The sequence below is a fragment of the Cibotium barometz genome, chromosome 11 (genome assembly GCF_041138505.1).
Source record: "Cibotium barometz isolate CiBa-2024 chromosome 11, ASM4113850v1, whole genome shotgun sequence".
NCBI lineage: Eukaryota > Viridiplantae > Streptophyta > Polypodiopsida > Cyatheales > Cibotiaceae > Cibotium > Cibotium barometz.
In genome coordinates this window covers 28,216,178-28,236,234 of record NC_141056.1, presented here as the reverse complement: position 1 = coordinate 28,236,234, position 20,057 = coordinate 28,216,178, and the positions used below count along the sequence as shown (strand labels likewise).

The following is a 20,057-nucleotide window of genomic DNA, read 5'->3' as shown; positions in this document are numbered from 1 at the left end:
AAGCAATGAATGTGATTATTGTGGCATGGCAGGTCAGGTCAAACTGAGGCTCGTTGCTTCACTCGTCGTGATGATTCTCGAGCAGCCAAAGCCAAGTATAAAGCCCAGGATGCTTCTAAAGCATCTGACAAGGACAACACCAAAAATAAAGGCAAAGTTTCAAAGGAGGGATCCGCCAAAGTTGCATACATGGCAGTCACAGATTCATCCACTTCTTCACAAGATTCACTCCTTGTGATCACAGATATGACTTCTCCTGAAGAGGTTAGTGACACACCTGAAGCGGTGGAATGGGTTGTTGATAGTGGTCTGTCTGCCCATATGACCAATCAGGCCCATATCTTGGAGGACTACCAGAATCTCCCTTCTTCAGTTCGCATCAGAGACAACTCTTCACTTCCTGTCACACTGGTATTGGTAATGTTTCTTAGGGTTCCTCTGCCACCTTAGATGATGTTCTACATGTTCCACAGACTTCCAAAAATCTGTTTTCAGTATACAAAGCTTCTCGGAAGGGACTTGGTGTGTACTTTGATGATGAGGTCATTGAAGTAATTGACAGGAAGACTCTCTCAGTTCTTGCCAATGGAGTTCATGATGGGAGTCTCTACAAGATCACCAATTTTTTCTTCCTAGATCCCTCACATTGATTCCCATATTCATCAACTTTTCTCCCCCTTGATGGCTTTGGTTTACGAGGCAGATATTGCTCTGTGGCATTCTTGCTTCGGTCATGTACCCATTGCTGCCTTACAAAAGTTCCATTCTAAGCACGTTGTTAGCGGACTACCTCAGCTCAAGTCTCTCTCACACATCTACTCATCCTGCATGATGGCATCGAGATGCTTTTCCAGAGGAGGCCACTCATTGAGCAACTCAAAGACTGGACCTTATACATGAAGATCTTGCAAGACCTATGCTTTCTGGATGATCCATTCCCGACAGATGCTAGTGATCTTATACCTCTTCCATGTCTAGCTCCTCCTCCTCCTCCTCCCCAGTGCCAGCTGCTACTTTACAGCCACCTGTTCCTTGTCAGCTTCTGCAGCTCCCAGTCCCTCTACGAGTCCTGCTTTGACCCCAAGATTACCCTCACCAGTGCTTACTTTATCACCACTTCCCACAACATCGGATGAGTCCTCTACTACAGTTAGATCTTCTTCTTCATGCTTTGAGAGGAAGGTTGGCCTACCTCGGTGGGTTCAACAACTCTTTAGAGATTCTGGTCTCACTGATGCACAGCTCCATAACCAGATCTCTACCACCACCCCTGGACCTCGCCGTTCATCTCGGGCTTCCACATCTCATCACACAGTGAATAATGCTCTCATGAGTTCTCTAATGGAGATCGATGAGCCTGAGAGTCCACAGGAGACTCTTTCACAACCATAGTGACGACAAGCCATCGAAGCAGAGATGACCTCTATTGAGAGGAATAACACTTGGTCTTTGGTGCCACGGCCTTTACATCGTCGTATTATTGGTGTGAAATGGATTTTCAAAGTTAAGTTTCTTGCAGATGGTACTTTGGACAAGTACAAAGCCCGCCTTGTTGCTCAAGGACATGCTCAGAAGGTAGGTGAAGACTTTGATGAGACATTTGCTCCTACCAGGTATACCACCATCAGGATTGTTTTGGCTCTGGGTGCACACTTTAGATGGCCCGTGTTCCAGATGAATGTTGAATCTGCTTTTCTGAATGGAGATTTAGAGGAGGAAGTTTATGTTGAGCAGCCTCCCAGTTTTGTGATTTAGGGACAGGACACCCATGTGTATCTTCTGCAGAAGGCTCTTTATGGTCTCAACAGGCACCCCGTGCCTAGTAGCTGAAGATTGATGCCTTCTTGTTATCTCTTGGCTTTGAGAGGGCATATGCTAACAACAATCTCTATGTGCTTCTATCTGATGGAGATATTTGTGTCATTGTTTTGTATGTTGATGACCTCATTCTTTCTGGCTCAGATACTGGGTTGCTCACACAGGTGCAGTCCAAGCTTTTAGACATTTGAGATGACTAATCTTGGCCTTCTACATTATTTTCTTGGGCTGGAGGTTTGGCAGAAAGATGACTGTATCTTCATTTCTCAGCAGAAGTATGTGAAGAAGCTACTCTCACTTTATGGGTTGTCAGATTGTACACCACTCTCTTGTCCCATGGATCCCAATGCCAAGTTATCCAAGGAGGATGATACACCCTTGGATTCCCCAGAGTACCGACACATTGTTGGCTCATTGCTTTACCTTGCCAACACCTGTCCAGACATCTCCTATGCTATGAGTGTCCTCAGTAAGTTCTCATCAGCCGCTCGAAGGTCTCATTGGCAGGCAGCTTTGAGAGTTCTTCGTTATCTTCGAGGTACTTCAGATTATGGCATCACCTACTCCAGTGGTGCTGATTTGGTTGGCTTCAGAGATTCTGATTGGGCAAGCTGTATTGATGCTCGGAGGTCTACATCTGGATTTTGCTTCATGCTTGGTTCTAGATTGGTTTCTTGGAAGTCTCAAAAGCAAAGGACTATTTCTGCTTCTTCCACCGAGGCTGAGTGGAGGTGTTGGATTATATATCATATCCAGAGGGTCTATTGCATCATTTTCATGCTTGTACTGGCCATTTATGAGGCCCTGCATGTGCATATTTATTTAGGTATTTTTCCCTATTTTTTTATGTTTTTATAGCATTTTTATGCTATTGTGGAGCTATCGGCCTACTACAACAGGCCGACCAGCTCTCCTGGGGAGTATGTAAGGGTTGTTGCCCTTTCCCCCATTTCATCTCATTCTTTTGCATCCACTGGAGGCCATTAGCAGCTGCTTATGCTTCTTACCATTGTACAACACCTACGGGCTTCCCTCGTGCTCAGTTTTCGGCAATAAACATCAATTTCTAGCATTTACAGGTCTTGTACCTGGGCCTACATCCGTGTTTTCTATTTGCTTCACTTTCTTTCAAGTCTCAGTGGCGTGGACCGTGTTTAGGTCTTGTCAAGTGTGAACACCCTCTTAGGTGTGAGCGCCCCTTATTAAGGGTTAGGTCAAAAGATAACTCCTTGGTGCCTATAAAAGCATTGTACATGGTGGGAGTATTAATCACATAATACAATCATTCTTGTTTGGTGCAACTCTTTTGTACTTGAGCTCTGTTCCTTATCTCTCTCTCCCTCTAACCCTTTGTGCAACCATCTCTATGGCTTGAGGTCCATCTCCTCTTCCCCTCAAGCCTCATCTCCTACTCACATCAACATCATGATGATCTTGTATGAACCTCCATAGCCTATGGACCTTCCGGTTTCTTTCATGGTATTAGAGCCATGGGCTTAAGCACTTCAAGCTTCTCTCTCTCTCTCTCTCTCTCTCTCTCTCTCTCTCTCTCTCTCTCTCTCTCTCTCTCTCTCTCTCTCTCTCTCTCTCTCTCTCTCTCTCTCTATTCTTGCATGCATGTTGCTCTAAAAACGCACCGTAGGAGGCTGGCTCTACGATAGCCACCAACCTACCGCTTGGAAATGCCACACAAGTCCCAATCACGCCACCAAACGCTTAATTGCCGCTACTCAGAACCACCGTCTCTGCTAGTCGCCCAACTGCACCATCGCCACAAGCGGAACGACTATAGGGAGTTCGCCGTCGCCGGCTACTCCTCCCCCTTAGCCCAGCCACTTGGGCGGTGCGAGTACCTGTGTTTCCACCTCCACCAGCGTCCACCCCGGCCTACCAACGCACCACGGTCTGTGCCACCTTCTCCCGACTACTACGCCGCCTTCCCCATGGCCACTGTCTGCAGTATCTACTATGTTTTAAAAAGTAGCTTCACCTTTGCGTTTTTCTCTACTACAAGGTCATATCTAAGGTTTCAAAGCTTACTACCCTAAGGTTTCTACTTAATAAAGCAATCCTCAAAGCTTCAAAGATCCACGTCATCAAGATCAAATCTTGGGCATCCAAACCTTGAAGCTTCTCGTGTTTTCTGGTGCTTCGTCGTGCTTTTGTGCAACAACAAGCACATGCTCAAACAAGGTATACATTGATCATATCTTTATCTTTTTGAGATAAAGTAACATGGAGGACTTCTTTCCTTCCCTCGGGTCCTCTGCCCTAGCCACCATCGTGCCAAATAGGACTTCAATCATCAAAATTGCAGGCACCATCACAAAGCATCTGCACCTTGCACATGCACATCCCACACTTGATACTCAAGTGTCAAAATCTTAGAAACGACGCTGCAAAAGGATCTTCACCAGCATCGAAGGGGATTCTTTCCCAGTGTTTAATCTATTTTCTATTTTATGTTGAGGCAAGGGTTCTCTACCTGGATTGTCCCCCAAAATCTGAAATTTTTGATGACTTTTTGGAGTTGTTGTAATGCTTTGATGCTATAAAAGGCAAAGATGTATTATTATCCCAATTAGGAGTCGGGAGGGGTGACTTAGCAATAATCTCAGCTTCGGTCATAAGCTGATTGAGGGAATAGTTATGGCACGAGAGGTGCGCATGGCTAGGTCGCCTCTCTGTAAAGATGTGATGGAGTTGGAGGTTGGTTGCTTCTTTTGCGTTCAGATCTCACCACCTTTGCTCCGAGGGGGAGTGTTGGGATTATCTGAGTCTCAGTGGTGTGGGGCTGTGTTTAGGTCTTGTCCTGTGTGAACACCCTCTTAGGTGTGAACGCCGCTTATTAAGGGTTAGGTCAAAAGATAAGGCCTTCGTGCCAATAAAAGCATTGTACATGGTGGGAGTATTAATCACATAAAATCATTTTTGTTTGGTGCAACTCTCTTGTACTTGAGCTCTACGTCTTATCTCTCTCTCTCTCTCTCTCTCTCTCTCTCTCTCTCTCTAACCCTTGTGCAACAATCTCTATGGCTTGAGGCTCATCTCCTCTTCCCCTCAAGCATCATCTCCTACTCACATCAACGTCATGATGATCTTGTATGAACCTCCATAGCTTGTGGACCTTCCGGTGTCTTTCATTCTACATCATAGTCACAAGAAACGTTTCGAGGTTTTGAAAGTTTCAAGGTTTTGAAGGTTTTTTTCCGTAGGTTTCGTCTGTCACAAAAAAACCCGCAGGTATCGAAAATACTTTATTATATTATATTATATTATATATATATATATATATATATATATATATATATATATATATATATATATATATATATATATATATATATATATGAAAAACCACTGGAAAGTTGAAACTTGAAACTTTGAAAGTTGAAAGATGAAACTTTGAAAGTTGAAAGTTGAAAGTTGAAACTTAAAACATTTCAGAATGCACAGCGGAAATGAAGACAATTGCTGTAGAGAGCAATACACAGATGCAAGACAGAGAGAAGCTAGTGTAACTCTGCTTTATACACCAATAAATCCCAGAATACAGAATGAAGAGTGTGGGGGGGCAAGGGGCCATTTTATATGGCCCCAGGCTGCTGGTCGGCCAGCACAAAAACAGCCGACAGCAGCCCACGACCAGATCAAGCCCAGTCGGCCAGCAGAAGGGCAGTCGGCCAGCACATCTGCAGTCAGCCAGGGTAGAACAGCAGGTCGGGTCTCAAACCATCAATCGGCCAGCAAATGGAGGCAGGCGACAGCCCTCCCACACCAGAAAAAATGGGAAAAATACATGGAAGTGAGGAAAAATGGGGACACACCAAAACTGGGCGGGCACACCCACAACAGAGGCCCTGACATAGCGTACAAACAGGAGATGACTGCTAACACCCCCTCTAAACTCCTGGATGTGGAGCCAACCCCAGTGAGCTGGAGTGCCACCGGAGCATAGCCTGAGGTAGAGACTTCGTGAAGAGGTCCGCTGCATTGCCCTCCATCGAACAATAAAGAAGCAAGATGTCACCAGCCAAGATCTTCTCACGAACAAAGTGATATTGTATCTCTATGTGCTTGGTCCAGGCATGGAAGACCGAGTTCCGAGCAATAGCGATATAGCTCTGGTTATCGCACTGGATGACCGTGGGCTCCTTCGTGGATACCCAATCTCGCCAAGCAACCTCCGCAGCCACACAACCTTGCAAGCAGCACCACAAGCAGCCCAGTACTCTGCCTCTATTGACGACAAGGCAATAGTTGGCTGCCTCTTGCTACTCCATGAAACAGCTCCTGAGCCAAGGGAAAAACTGTAGCCTGATGTGGATCTCCTCATGTCTCGATCTCCTCTCCAATCTCAATCACTCTAACCTTGGAGTCGAACTCGTTGCTTCGTTTCACCTCCAGTGGTGTAGAAGAGTCCAAGATACTTCGTACCCTGCAAATACCGCAAGATCCGCAATCATGCATCCCAATGAGACTTCAACGGAGTCTACATAAATGAGCTCAACAGCCCCACAAGAAAGCTCAAGTCCAATCTGGTGTTCAGCAACCAGATCAATGAACCAACTAGCTTCCGGTACAGAGGCATCAGCTGGCTCACATGGATCATTCATTGTAAGCTTCGTGTTTGGGTCCATCGGTGACGTGATAGGCTTGCAGTTCTCCATGATCCATCCCCAAGGCCTCAAGCAACTCATGGACATACCGCTGCTGAGAGACAAAGAACCCCCTTTGGGTCTGCCAGATCTCCAATCCCAAGAAGAAGTGGAGTAAGCCTAAATCAGTCGTCTCAAACTCCTTTGACACGGCAGCCTTCATCACTGCAATGTGCTCCATATGACTGTCGGTGAGAATGAGGTCATCCACATAAAGGATGATCAACGTGACCATGCCGCATTCCCGAAAGAGATATAGGTTGGGATCTGCAACCGATCTCTAGAATCCAATCCATAGAAAGAAGGAATCAATCTTCTGATTCCAAGCTCTGGGAGCCTGCTTAAGACCATACAAGGCCTTCCGCAACCTGTAAACCATTCCCTTTGATCCTGGAACCTCAAAGCCTGGAGGCTGCTCAACATACACCTCCTCTTGCAGGTCACCATTAAGGAACACCGATTTAACATCCATTTGAAATACGGGCCACCATTGAGAAGCAGCAAGAGCAAGAACAGTCCGAATCATGGTCATCCTCGCTGTCGGTTCAAAGGTATCATCATAGTCGATGCCAAGCCGCTGAGCATAACCCTTAGCCACAAGTCTGGCTTTGTGTTTGTCCACCGACCCATCTGACATATACTTGGTCTTAAAGACCCACTTGACACCAATGACATACCGTTTCGACGGCCTCGGAACCAACTCCCAAGTGTTATTCTTCTCAATGGCATCCAGTTCCACCTGCATGGCTTTCCTCCGAGTATCCTGTGCAAGGGCTTCCTTGATGGAAGTGGGCTCTTTGTCCCGCATGATACGAGACATCAAAGCATAGTTTACCTGTAAAAGCTCCGCTGAATGACTTTTATCATGAACTCTATGATGCAATCTTCGAGGTCCGTCCTCTGTGGTCCATTTAGAGGGAAGCTCCGTGACACCAGACTCCCGAAGGGTGTCTACCAACCACCTAAGTACTCGAACAGACGCGAAGCCTCTTGTTGCTGCGGGGGCTCATCTCCAACTACGGGCTCAACCTCCTCAACTAACTGAGGCTGTCCAGCTAGAACAATCATCTGGGAATCATCATCAGAATCATCTGGGTCACCAAGAAGTGGCGGCTCATCAACAGTCGAAACCGGAACATATTCATCAAAAACCACATCCCTGCTGACGACAACCTCATTCCTCTTTGGATCATACAACTTGTATCCCTTGGAAAGAGAGTTATATCCCACAAAGACAAGGTTTGGGGACTTTGAGTCGAGCTTCCCCCACTGCTTCTTCGAAATGTGAACATATGCATCGCTCCCAAACACACGAAAATGGGAGACATCAGGTGTAAAGAATCAATGCTCTTCCCAGTCCGCTTGGGACACTTCCTCCAATAGTGCCCTTTCTCGCCACAATCATTACAGGTCCTCTCAGCCTTCAATTTCTCTCGGTCTGAATCAGGCTTCTTCTCGGAAGACTTCTCCGATGAAGCCAGACCATGGGCACAAGCTCCTGTGCCTGTGCCTATGCCTCCCGTTCCTATAGTAGCAAAAAACAAAAAAAAAAAAAGATGAGTATAATGTATCATCATCATGTGACATCATATGTACAACATGTCAAAGCTCAAAAACTAGGAGCTAGTGCTCATGGTGCTATCATCTCCCTCTCCCGATCCACGAGTGTCCGAGGCACTAGTACTACTAGTAGAAGCAGAACTCCCTAGCTACTCCTCGTCCGATGGCATCATCTCTCGCATAGCAAGAGAGCGACCTCTGCCACGACCTCTGCCACGATGGCTGGTGCCTCCTCCACGTCTCGACTGTGCACTGGAAGTACCCACATCTGGAGGAGAAGGTAAGTCAAGATAAACATCCTTTGGCTCAGGAGCAGTAAGAAAAGCTCGAGCTTGGGCTCATGTGACCTGTCTAAAGCGTTCCTCATCCTCGCGAGAAATCATATGCGAGATCCTCATCGTTGCCCTTCTGAATGAAGGTAAGGTCAATCTACTCTCCACGTTTGATGCCTCGCTCTAGCTTCGTGATCACCATACTGTCAATCTCTTTCACCTCCCACTTGAGAACCTTTGCTCCCTCAATGCTCCCATCACGTTCTTTGAAAACCTTGCCTTAGGTCTCTGAATCCACTCCAAATCTGATGTAGAGATTTGTGCATGTGTTCCACTTTGTCCCCTTGCCTTCTTGCCCTGTCCCTAAACACAAACATGAATCCTTCTTCATGAAAATTGATCTTGGCACCCTTGGCTCCACCCCTTGGATGAACTTCATGTTGAATTTCATGGTGGATCGAAGAAAAGGATCAGCATAGTGAATTAAGCCTAAGCATGCACAGCATTGAGTGATTAGCAATAAGCACAGTACTCAGCAAATAACCAGCATAATGATATAAAAAATCCAAGTTGTACTTCCATTAGATCTTGCCTCTTATATAGGCACAAATACAAGGTTGATTACATCAATGATGAGGTCGAAAATCCACCTCCAAAATCATCACCACCTTCTCCTTGATTCTAGCCCGCAACGTGAGCTGTTAACCGGCTATATTCTTTTGCTTATGATCTCTCACCTACCAGATTCCTCACGACTCACGAGTTGCTTCCACCTACTTGGATGAATCCTTTTGATAGTTTACTAGTTGGTGATTACAACTTTGACCTTCACACACATTTCCTCTAAGGTTATGCTTCATATATTATCCCTCATCTCCATGTACTCATCAATTTTATCCAACACTTCATCCCTGCAAGTGCTCCATAAAAGCTTCTGAAAAGCCCCAAATGGCTACCAGGGTTTGCCTGACACCAACCAGCTTTGGGGGCCTTGACACATGCTGCGTTTCTCTCCTTGGACCTGTGCACTTCTTCTGAGACACCAACCGCACTTAGCATAGCTAAGTCTGATGCTAATACAATGTTGCCTGGTCATCACACCACCAAAAGATCAAGACACGGGAGGTGATGGTTTCATCCATGTGCGATGCAATAAGCATGGGTGGGACATGGGCAGCAACAATATCTCAGAATCAGCCTGAAGCTCTGATACCAATGTCGAGCTTTGGGTAGTCTTCTTCCAGCTCTAAGCACTACATAGGAACTCTTGATGCAAGAACAACCAGCATAGATAGAGAAGAGAGAGAGAGAGAGAGATGCCTGTATTTTCAGTATATTCATAAAGTACAACAAAGGTACAAAGTCTGTGGCATTAGGCCTTCCCAAAAGGTAAACAAAACCCTAGTCTAGACCCCACTCCATAGGGAGTGTGATAGCTAACAATGGCCCATGGCCTAGCCTTTTATAGGCCCAAGCATGCCCAATAAACTCAACAGTTGGCCAGCAGAAAATCCCATATATTCATATATGCTGCCGACCTACTCCATACGCAATCCAGATCTGGCCGACAGGCTCCAGACGCCCTAATCTAGTTGTTTATCGTTAGCCTTAGATTAGGCATGTCCATGTGCATGCACATGACAAGCACTATTTCCCATACTAATGTATTTATCATCCATACATATGGTATTTACAATGTAACACTCCACTCATTCCCAATACATAATATTACATAGAAAACATTGAAATCCTTCAATGGAGCTGAACCCTCATAGCCGTTGAAGATGAGCTACCGACTTCTCATACAAGCTTTACAAGTTGCCATCAACCTCATGAGAAAGTAATCACACAAGCATTAGCTTCTTGTACCTCCTTCCGATGAGCATTATTGGCATACCAAATGTTGGGTCCACATGGATAAACACCACTTATATATCATACATTGCAATAATGAACCTTTAATAATTTTTGGTATTGCAAATTGTCTCACCCTTAGACTGTGGTCACTTCATCCTCATGTGCCCTTGCTGACCACAAGTGAAGCACCAACCCTCCTTCATGTACTAAAGTGTTTGTTCCAATTTCTTTGATTTCTCTGAATTGCGGTCTCTCATAGTCTGTGATTGACTTTGGGTCTGTGCAAGAGTCTATGAAGCCTTCCCATGTTTGAACTGTCAGAGTTAGTGCATGCGGAAGCCACACTCATACACACGTAGAGAGAAGGAGAGAGAAGTTGACGCAGAGAGAGAGAGAGAGAGAGTAAAGTTGACGAACAGCTTTGATATTAGCAATGAATAGGTTAAATAATACAATGGGTGGGCATGGGTATATATACGCTCACAAGTGAAATGGCCGACTCCTTTGTTACGACTCAATGTCACATGAGATACTATATTTAACACCCTCTCTGTAGCTCATAGTGGGCATAGATGAAGAAACCAAGTCGATGCAGATGCAACCATGGACACCCTAGCATGGCCTTTGCTAGGTACACCTCGGATAATGCACCAATCAACCTGTCTCCACAAGAAAATGCCATCTTGAGCTTTAGCTACCACATAGAATAATGAATTGCAGACAACTCCACATTCATGATCCCCCATTCGTTGAACTGCGAACACATCACGTCCAAAAATCTCTAAATGCTTGAACTGTCACACACGACGCCCAAAATTCTCTGACAATGAACTAGGAACTCATCCCATCCATAGTCTGCTACCAATGAACTACGAACACATCACGTCCATAGATTTGTCAAGCTGTTCCATGCCAGATGCATGTGCCTTGAACTCCGACACACGGGTCCAAATCACCAAAAAACGGGAGCACAGACTGCCCCTCTCTGCCACTCACATGCCCCTCTCTGGCTGAAGCACGTGAGGGGATTTCCCTTTATCAGTATGCTAGAAACGACACCTCCCAATCCCCCTCTGCTTCAATGGCCCGAAGGAGATATGGAGTGTTACTGTTCCACAAAGAAGAAGATCTAGATCCATATGGTCTGACATATGTCCAAAGCATAGACTTCATCCATGTCCTTGATGACGACCATCTGAATAACTTGTATTCAATCCTCCGTGAACTGGAAAGTGCCCAAGTACAGTGGTCAAGGTACTCCGAGTCATATTTGGGACCCAAATTACCGATACCAAAGTCACTTTGTCCTTTTGTCCACTGGTGCGGATAATCATGCCTTCTCATAGCCAATACCAAAAGATTTTGCCACAGTATATTGTCCGGACCGTGTCGATCAATGCTGTTTGGACACTCCATTGTGCTCCACTCCATTGTGCTCCACTCTGCAATGTCAACATGGCGAAAAAGAAAAAACACATGGCTATAAATCAATCGAGATGTAAAGCTCGCAATTATCAGCTCTGCGATATGAGCACCGGGGCTTTGAGCACGGGAACTAATCTCAAGGGAGGCCATCTCCAAGCTTGGCGATAGAACTCGCGGAAATATGTCGTGTGGGAACTAATGCTTGCACACAAGCTTTTAATAACATTAAAAAATGCTCTTTAAAAATAAATGCTTAGCCAGTTCACGAGCCACGCGTCGACCTCCTGCTGTCCACAGCCACCTGTGTGCGCCTCCACGTGGCCACCTTCTAATGCAGCTGCTTGTACGTTCTTGCTTTGCCAAGCAGGCCTGGTCACCCTTTGCGTGCTCCCTTCTTGGCTACACACCAACAACCTCCAGTCGCCTTTTGCCTTGCTCTTGCTGCTGTGCAGCTTTTATGCTCCCGTGCACCCTCTGTCGGCTTGCAGAAAATGCAAAGCCAGCCCTTCTCACGGCTGCTCTCCTCCGGTGCCTTTGCTCACTGTAGCTGCTTATGGTGTGCAGGCTTGCGCCACCAAGCACTTACTGGAGCAGAAACGCAGCCGGTTGCTCACGCTGCCCTTGCCGCCGCTTGCCAGAAAAAAAACGCAGCCCTTCGTCTTCTCCTTCATGCGCAATGTGTAGCCAAGAATCATGAGCTCTGCGCTCTGATACCATGTCAGAGTTAGTGCATGCGGAAGCCACACTCATACACACGTAGAGAGAAGAGGAGAGAAGTTGACGCAGAGAGAGAGAGTAAAGTTGACGAACAGCTTTGATATTAGCAATGAATAGGTTAAATAATACAATGGGTGGGCATGGGTATATATACCCTCACAAGTGAAATGGCCGACTCCTTTGTTACGACTCAATGTCACATGAGATACTATATTTAACAAACTTCATTTACGCTAAGATCTCGTCTCTGGTCTGTCAAAGAGGAGGGTTCTTTGATTGTTTCTTCGACATGGTTTGACCATAAATTTTAGCATATCGGATGGCATCACATAGGATCCATGTAGGATGCCCGATCCTGCAACTCTCTAGATAACTATGCCATAAATAGCTAGCCTACTATAATCAGCCATTAAGCCTGCTTTATGAATCCAGGAACCTAACCAAATATTAGCATGCTTACCACTAATCCTAGGGTCCCCTAACCCAACTAGATTAGGTCCCTAAATGCATGGTTACATAGCACACTTATAGGGCTGTTGTTTTTTTCTCTCAGCTCTAGTTGGATTTTTTTCCATGATTCTGTCACTTGGACGCTTTGGTCTTTTGTAGACGTTAATAGAACCTCTCTCTCTCTCTCTCTCTCTCTCTCTCTCTCTCTCTCTCTCTCCATTGATGAGATCTCGAGCTTCATTGACGGATTAGGCGGGGCTAGCCCCACACTGGCAGGCATATTGATCCCCATACTACTTTATGCAGATGACATCATCCTCCTCTCAGACTCAGCCGAGGGGCTTCAGAGACAATTGGATGCCTTACAGGACTTTTGCACTAAGCGGGACCTCTCTGTTAACCTTGGTAAAACCAAGGTAATGGTCTTCAATACCTCTCACCCCTTCACATCCAGATTGAGCTTCACATATAGAGGGGATCCTGTGGAGATTATCTCATCCTATGTCTACCTTGGTGTCACTTTCAGTGGCCCACCATGCTTCCCGCAACACATGCCAGAGTGACACGGGGATATGCAACCTTGAGCTTACTTGCGCAGCAATGCTTCTAGGCACATTTCTAGGAGCCCAAGACGAAGGGTTGGCTTTTTGACACCCTTGTCACACCAGCCTTGATGTATGGAGCAGCCTTGATGTATGGAGCAGCCTTCTGGAGCCAAATTTATCCAATGAGGATTGGCAACGAGTTGAGAGGCCCTAGGTCATGATGTTCTCCCGTATGATCCGCAGCAGACCATCAGTCCCACACCAGATTATCCAAGCAAAGTTTGTTGCAGACCCGATGGTAGTTGATGTACTCTTCCAGACAGTCACATACCTCCATCGCATCAGTCACATGGATCCCCATAGGTACCCGAGGCTTGCCCTGGAGTCCTCAAGACAGCTAGCACTTGAGGGCCACTCTGGAGTATGGTATGCACTAGTTTCCACTTGGTTCTCAGTATATGGGCTCCGCATGGACTGCCTACCCCTCCTTCAATACAGTTTGGACTCCCCTTTTCTCCAACTCTCTCACGAGGATACCAATCGGGTTATCCGGTTAGATCCTCTCAGCCTCTACACCCATTGCACATGGATCACACCTCCGGAGCTCCCCACGAAGATGCACTTCTACAGAGATCACTTCCTCACACTCACTGAGGATGGATTCATCCAGTAGCCGGGCTACCTGAGTGTTCACATGTCCCATGCCATGCGGATTGCAATTGGCCAAATACGGGTTTCATCCCACCGCCTCAGAGTGGAGACAGGTCGAGCTGAGCACATCTTCAGAGCCGGGAAGCTCATATGGAGGCCCAAAGAGGAGACCCAAAGAGGAGAGGATCTGCCGATTATGCCACACAAAGGCTAAGACGGAGGAGCATTACATATGCCACTGCCCAGTATACTATGAGATCTGCGGGAGGTTTCACTGTCTATTTCATGAGGGATTGGTCCACTCTCCTAGATCATTGACTTCCAGGACTAGAGTTGCCTAGGCCTCTTCCTACTTGAGCTCCGCAGACACAGGGACACCTTCTTGAGAGAGCTTCGGCCCCAGCCACCCTGCCCCCTCCCTCGCCAGCCAACCATCACCAGTTTCTTCCGGACCCAAGAGGTGGAGGACACCGATATAGTGGATCTTGTGGACCCTCCACGAGCTGCTCCGGACCTACCTCGCCCAAGAGGAATTACCTCGGACCGAGCCTCCGCACTCCAGCGTGCTCGACGCCCCAGGCCCCCCCGTCGGCCATGATCACCTCATCAACTCCAAAAGAGTCCAGATCCAAGACATGCTCCACCGCCATTGAGCTACCTTTCCACGTGACATAGCTGAGGGAGACCTCTCGGCCATACTCATTATCCCCATGCTTGATATTTTGGAGAGTGGTATACCATCCACTTGGAGCTGATGCTGCTCTCATGTCTCTATGTTCTTAGTATTTCCATGATGAGTTTCCATGGACAGTTTTGTATCACCCAAGTGAGATAGCTATGTTTATGTTTTCTGTTTTATTTTCCATTCCATGATGAGATATGCCATGGACATTATTGTATCACTTTGGTCTCATAGGCCCATTGGGTCTTTGGTAAACGCTTAATATATCTTTCTTTCTTTCTTTCTCTCTCTCTCTCTCTACAATAGGAAAAGTGGAAGCTTAATCCTTGTGTGTGTGTGTGTGTGTGTGTGTGTGTGCGCGCGCGTGCGTGCGTGCACACGTGATCTAGTAATAAGAAAAGTGGCAACTTAATCCTTGTGAAGGTGACACTCTCACCTTGAAGCATGAGAGAGTCCAAAGAAGGATCAGAGGACCCTGCACAAAGCATCAAATCAAAACATAAATACCCAAATGCACCAACAAAGTAGTGACAGATCACATGCTTTTGAATTACGTGATGAAACAGTACTCAATTAACTTGATAGTTATTTTTTATCTTTTCTACATACCAATCAAGCAGGCTTGACTACAATGTAAACAAGGAGACCTTTCTGAAGATTTTCACAATGCCTACAACAATTATTATTTGATCTTTTGCAAATATTCATTCGAGGCTCAAGAGGCACACTATACTAGAAAGGTTTGTTACGCACTCAGAAAAACGTGTATGATCATACACCTCCTCAAACAGAGCTACTTTCAGATGTACATGAATAGCAGCAGCAAACATAGCTACTTTCACGGGCACTGTCACAATCTTTGACATTAAAGCATAACTATTTAAAAGGCCAGGCACATAAGAGAGGCGAGTATAATTCAAGTTTTCTTTATGACACTGCCAAGCATTTGGATCAGTTATAATACTAGTATGGTTGCAACTATGCTCATAGATATGTATATAAATAGCAGCAGCAAAAGAAGACATAGGTGCTCTACCCTGATGGGAATGTATGAAGATAACAGCAACAGACATAGCTGCTAGATAGAAGCAGTTGACATCATTGCCGGGTATGTATGTAAAAGCACCATATACCCTTTATGTTAATAGTGGTAGCAGACATACCCTGATGGGTATGCATGTAGATAGCTGCAGCAGACATAGATTCCCTGCATTCCCTGCAGATGAGAGCAGCAGATCTAGCTGCGTAGATGATAACAGCAGACATTTCTGCCCTACCCTCATGGGTGTGAATATAGATATTAGAAGCATCACCCTCATGGTAAGTACCTAGAAAGAAACCAACAGGCACATAGCCTAGCAGTGTGAGTTTAGAACTTGGATGGGGCAGGTCCTGAGTTCAATCCCTGCTGGCCACGCATTGGTGTTGTGGCCACGGCCACAAGTTCTAATCACCTCCAGACGGCCATGTAAAAACGCCTCTAGGCTCTGGGCTGGCAACCAATATCGTGCCTACAAGGTGAATGATGAATCTACTCAAGGGAAAAAAAGTACATAGAAAGAAGAAGACATAGCTGCCCTGTTTCATAGGTATGTATGTATACAGTGGCAACAGCTTCTCTACTACATGCCATGGGTACATATGCAGATGAGAGCAGCAAACCTCACTGCCCTACATGTCAAGGGTATGTATGTAGATACTTAACATTGCTGCCCTATCCTCCGCGCTCATGGCATGTATGTAAAGAAAGCTGCAGATATGGCTGCCCTATTTCATAGGTATGTATGTAAATAGCAGCAGTAGACATAGCTTCCCTCAAATGAAGATGAGAGCAGCAACCCTCACTGCCCTACATTTCAACGGTGTGTATGTAGATGATAGGGGCAAGCATTGCTGCCCTACCCTCATGACTATGTATGTAGATAGAAAAAGCAAAATACACATTATGTGCGTCACAAAGGTGAGTGCCATGTGGACATGGAACTCAGAGTTAGCAAGCTAAGGGGCAGGATTGGAACTGACCACACGCCCAGGAAACTGCAAGAAGAAACCAGACCAGGCTCCCACATATGCAGCCCATTGGACGATTAGATAGCTGGCCAGTTGGAAATGCCAAATATGGGGATATGCACTGCCCACCAACCCTAGACTGGTCGACCAACAGTAATGCATCTATTTAAGGATGGTCCAGGGTCGGTCTTAGACATCCAGTGCCACATCCCAGAGCATCAGAGGTGAGTGTTGAATCCACACTGACACGGCCCCAATGTGCAATATACAATCGCACAACCCTTGGGACAGCTTTTCGTTCATGCATTGTAAGCATTAATGCTAGGGTTTAGGAGGCCATACCTGAGTTCAGATCTGAGTTTTCTTATGATCATCAGCAATATACATGGTAGATTAGGTTGAAACAAAAGTCATTGTATATATTCATCAGCAATATACATGGTAGATTAGGTTGAAACAAAAGTCTCTCGTCTTCTACTGTGCATTTTTAGATTGTGCTTGTGATTAGCGTTAATTAGCCTTCTGATTAGGGCATAGTCAAGTATCCTCCCGTACATGTAACACTATCTTCATGGTATGAATGTATATAGATGATAGCAGCAGCAAAAATAGCTTCCTTATATGCCATGGGTTCATTCGCAGGTAAGAGCAGCAAACCTTGATTTCCTACATTTCAAAAGTATGTAGAATCTGGATGACAGCAGCCTCCCACCCTCACAAGCATGTATGTAGATAGCAGATACAGGCATAGCTTATGGTATGTATGTAGATAAAGGCAGCCAGCATAGCTGCCCTATATTTCCTAAGTATGTATGTATATGACAGCATCCGGATACCTTTCATGGTATGTATGTAGATGACATAGCTTAGCTGCCCTAAATTTCGTAAGTGTGTATGTATTCATAGTGTGTGTAGATAGCAGCGGCAAACATGTCTGCCCTACTCTCAACTGCACAAGAAAAATGCATAGGCATGTCTGTACATGAGAATTACACAAGAAAAATGCATAGGTATGTATGTACATGAGAATTGCAGAAAAAAAGTGCACAATGTAGTTAGATTTGATGGCCATACCTGCAGACGCATCCATAATCGTCTCAAAAGGGCACCAGAAACTGGCAGACCTGAAGCGGCTGGCCTGGGAGAGCTTCCGACCTTCATTGGGGTGGGATCGCCAGCTACAAGCAATAATCTTTCATCCAAATTCGATCAATTGTTGCCTGAACACAAGTTATAGGAGTAGGAAAAAGACATTGTTTTTTTCAAATAAACAGGGTTAGTGAGAGATGGGGTTCAAACCTGCTGTTGGATCGCCGAACGGAAGTGCTTTCCAGCGGAAACGGCAACTGTGAAGAAAGCATCCCAGTCCAAAGCTTGCATTCCTTAGTTATGAGTAAATCTGATCGGTTTTAGTAATATAATAAACACTGTCTTTAATTTTTTTAATTGGTCTACTCCGTGATTATTTTAAAAAATTGGTCATCTGAGCAGTGGGTTTTTGGTCTAGTCAAAGCTTCTTTTGGTCAATCATCAAGGGATCTAATGGTGGGGAAATTCTAAATATTTTTCCAATTTTTGTTTTTGAATTTAATTAGATTTGGTCTACATATGTTTTGATTAGCATTTATTGCATGTGTGAGTATAGTTATTGTTCACAATAAGAAGTCAATCAATCGTATAGCAATAGATTAATCATCAAAATAGGGACATTCTGTATATGTTTAACAATTTTTGTTTTGGAAAATATTTGGATTTGGTCTGCATATGCTTTGATTAGCATTTATTTCTTGTGTAAGTATAGTTATTTTTCACAATAAGAACTCAATTGAGGCAAACCAAATATAGGTATTTGTATCAATAATGGCAGAGCTAGAGGGTAACCCGCCCAATTTTTCCTCGTGTAGTTTTCGTCTTCATGCCATATCGTTCCAATGTGCTTGGACTAGCAGGGCGTGCCAAACTCGAGCACCTTAAATGACCATGTGGGGGAGATCAAACATGCCCTTGAGAGCATAAAGGAGGAAGAGATGAACCACAAAGGCTTGATACTAGATACACGACAATACAAAAGAATACCTACGTAGGGTTGAAATTTCTCTAAGCTGATGGCACCGATCCAGGGTGTGAGAAGGTTTTAGAATTAGATGGAATAGGGTCACAATAAGGAGCACGTCTAGGAGACCATGTCCTAGAAGCTCGACAACACTAATTTCACCAGCAACAACCAGGAAGTCTTGCCATTGTAACTTGTCATGGGTTTTAAGTGTTGGAGGCAATTCGACAAGGATGAAATGATTGGACGATGTTCTAGATTATCCCAAGCGCAGAAACATGGGAAGTCGAAGACATATAAAGGCTAGATTTTCACCTTGTCATAGGTATCTCCCGTGGTGGGGGGCAGCACACCGAGAGGTGGGAGCCAAATGGGGGGTGTTTGTGCTCGTGGTGGTCACCTCCTAGTAGTGTGTTGCCTAGTCGTCCTAATGGCCTGGGTTGTGCTTGGACATGGTGGTCTACTGTGACTTCTCACATGGGATCAGAGCTTGAGCTTGTGGGCATGGGCAACCCTTTCTCCTGTCTTTGGGTGGCTTGAATGGAGGAGGGTGTTGGAGGCAATTCTACAAGGACTTCTCATATTTTGGAGGCAATTCGAGCATGAAATGACTGGAATGTGTGTTGGAATATCCCATATCCAGAAACATGGAAAGTGGAAGAGCCATATATAGGCTAGAGTTGCACCTTGTCATAGTCATCTCCCACTGGCTGGTATTTTTGGGGGGCAGCACACGGAGAGGTGGGAGCCCGATGGGGGGGGGGGGGTTGCTGCAATGCCTAGGGGGGTGGCGTTGGTGCTGTGGTCGCCTCTTGGTGGTGCATTGCCTAGTTGTCCTGATGGTCTGGGTTGTGCTTGGACATGGAGGTGCTACTATGAATTCTCAAATGATATCACGGCTCAGGCTTGTGGTCTTGGGCAACCCTTGATCCTATCTTCGGGTGCTCAAATAGAGGAAGGTGTTAGAGGCAATTCGAGCAATGAAATGACTGGAAGGTGTGCTGGATTATCCCATATGCACAAACATGGGAAGTCAAAGAGCCATATATAGGCTAGAGTTACACCTTGACATAGTCATCTCCCCCGGTCGGTATTTTTGGGGCAACACACTAGGAGGAAGTGTAGGGGGTTTGTTGCAGTGCCCAAGGGGGGTGGTGTTCGTGCTTGTGGTGTGGTCACCTCTTGGTGGTGCATTGCTTAGTCATCTTGATGGCCTGGGTTGTGCTTGGACATGGCAGCGCTACTATGAATTCTCACGTTAAACCACCATCTAGGGTATAGAGCTTAACCAACAACACATAAGAAGTGCAAGTAACTCACTAAGGAGCAACAAGACATAGATAAGAAGTGCAGGTAACT

At 45.6% G+C, this 20,057-nt stretch overlaps 1 protein-coding gene across 3 annotated transcripts in view; it reads right to left on the bottom strand.

Annotated features, from left to right (window-relative positions):
* Positions 1 to 18,081, bottom strand: part of LOC147634002 (uncharacterized) — a 57,243-nt gene extending 39,162 nt beyond the window's left edge. For 2 of the 3 annotated variants that reach the window (XM_086805093.1, XM_086805095.1), the window contains exons 1-3: positions 17,945 to 18,081; positions 17,720 to 17,837; positions 15,072 to 15,110 (exon numbers count right to left, since the gene is read on the bottom strand). In XM_086805093.1, coding sequence (XP_086661219.1) covers positions 15,072 to 15,110; positions 17,720 to 17,837; positions 17,945 to 18,006 — 219 coding nt within the window. In that variant the 5' untranslated portion in view covers positions 18,007 to 18,081. Of the gene's footprint in view, positions 1 to 15,071; positions 15,111 to 17,719; positions 17,866 to 17,944 lie in introns of all 3 variants that reach the window. The other variant, XM_086805094.1, reaches the window with a different exon arrangement.
* Between the last annotated feature and the right edge of the window lie 1,976 nt (positions 18,082 to 20,057).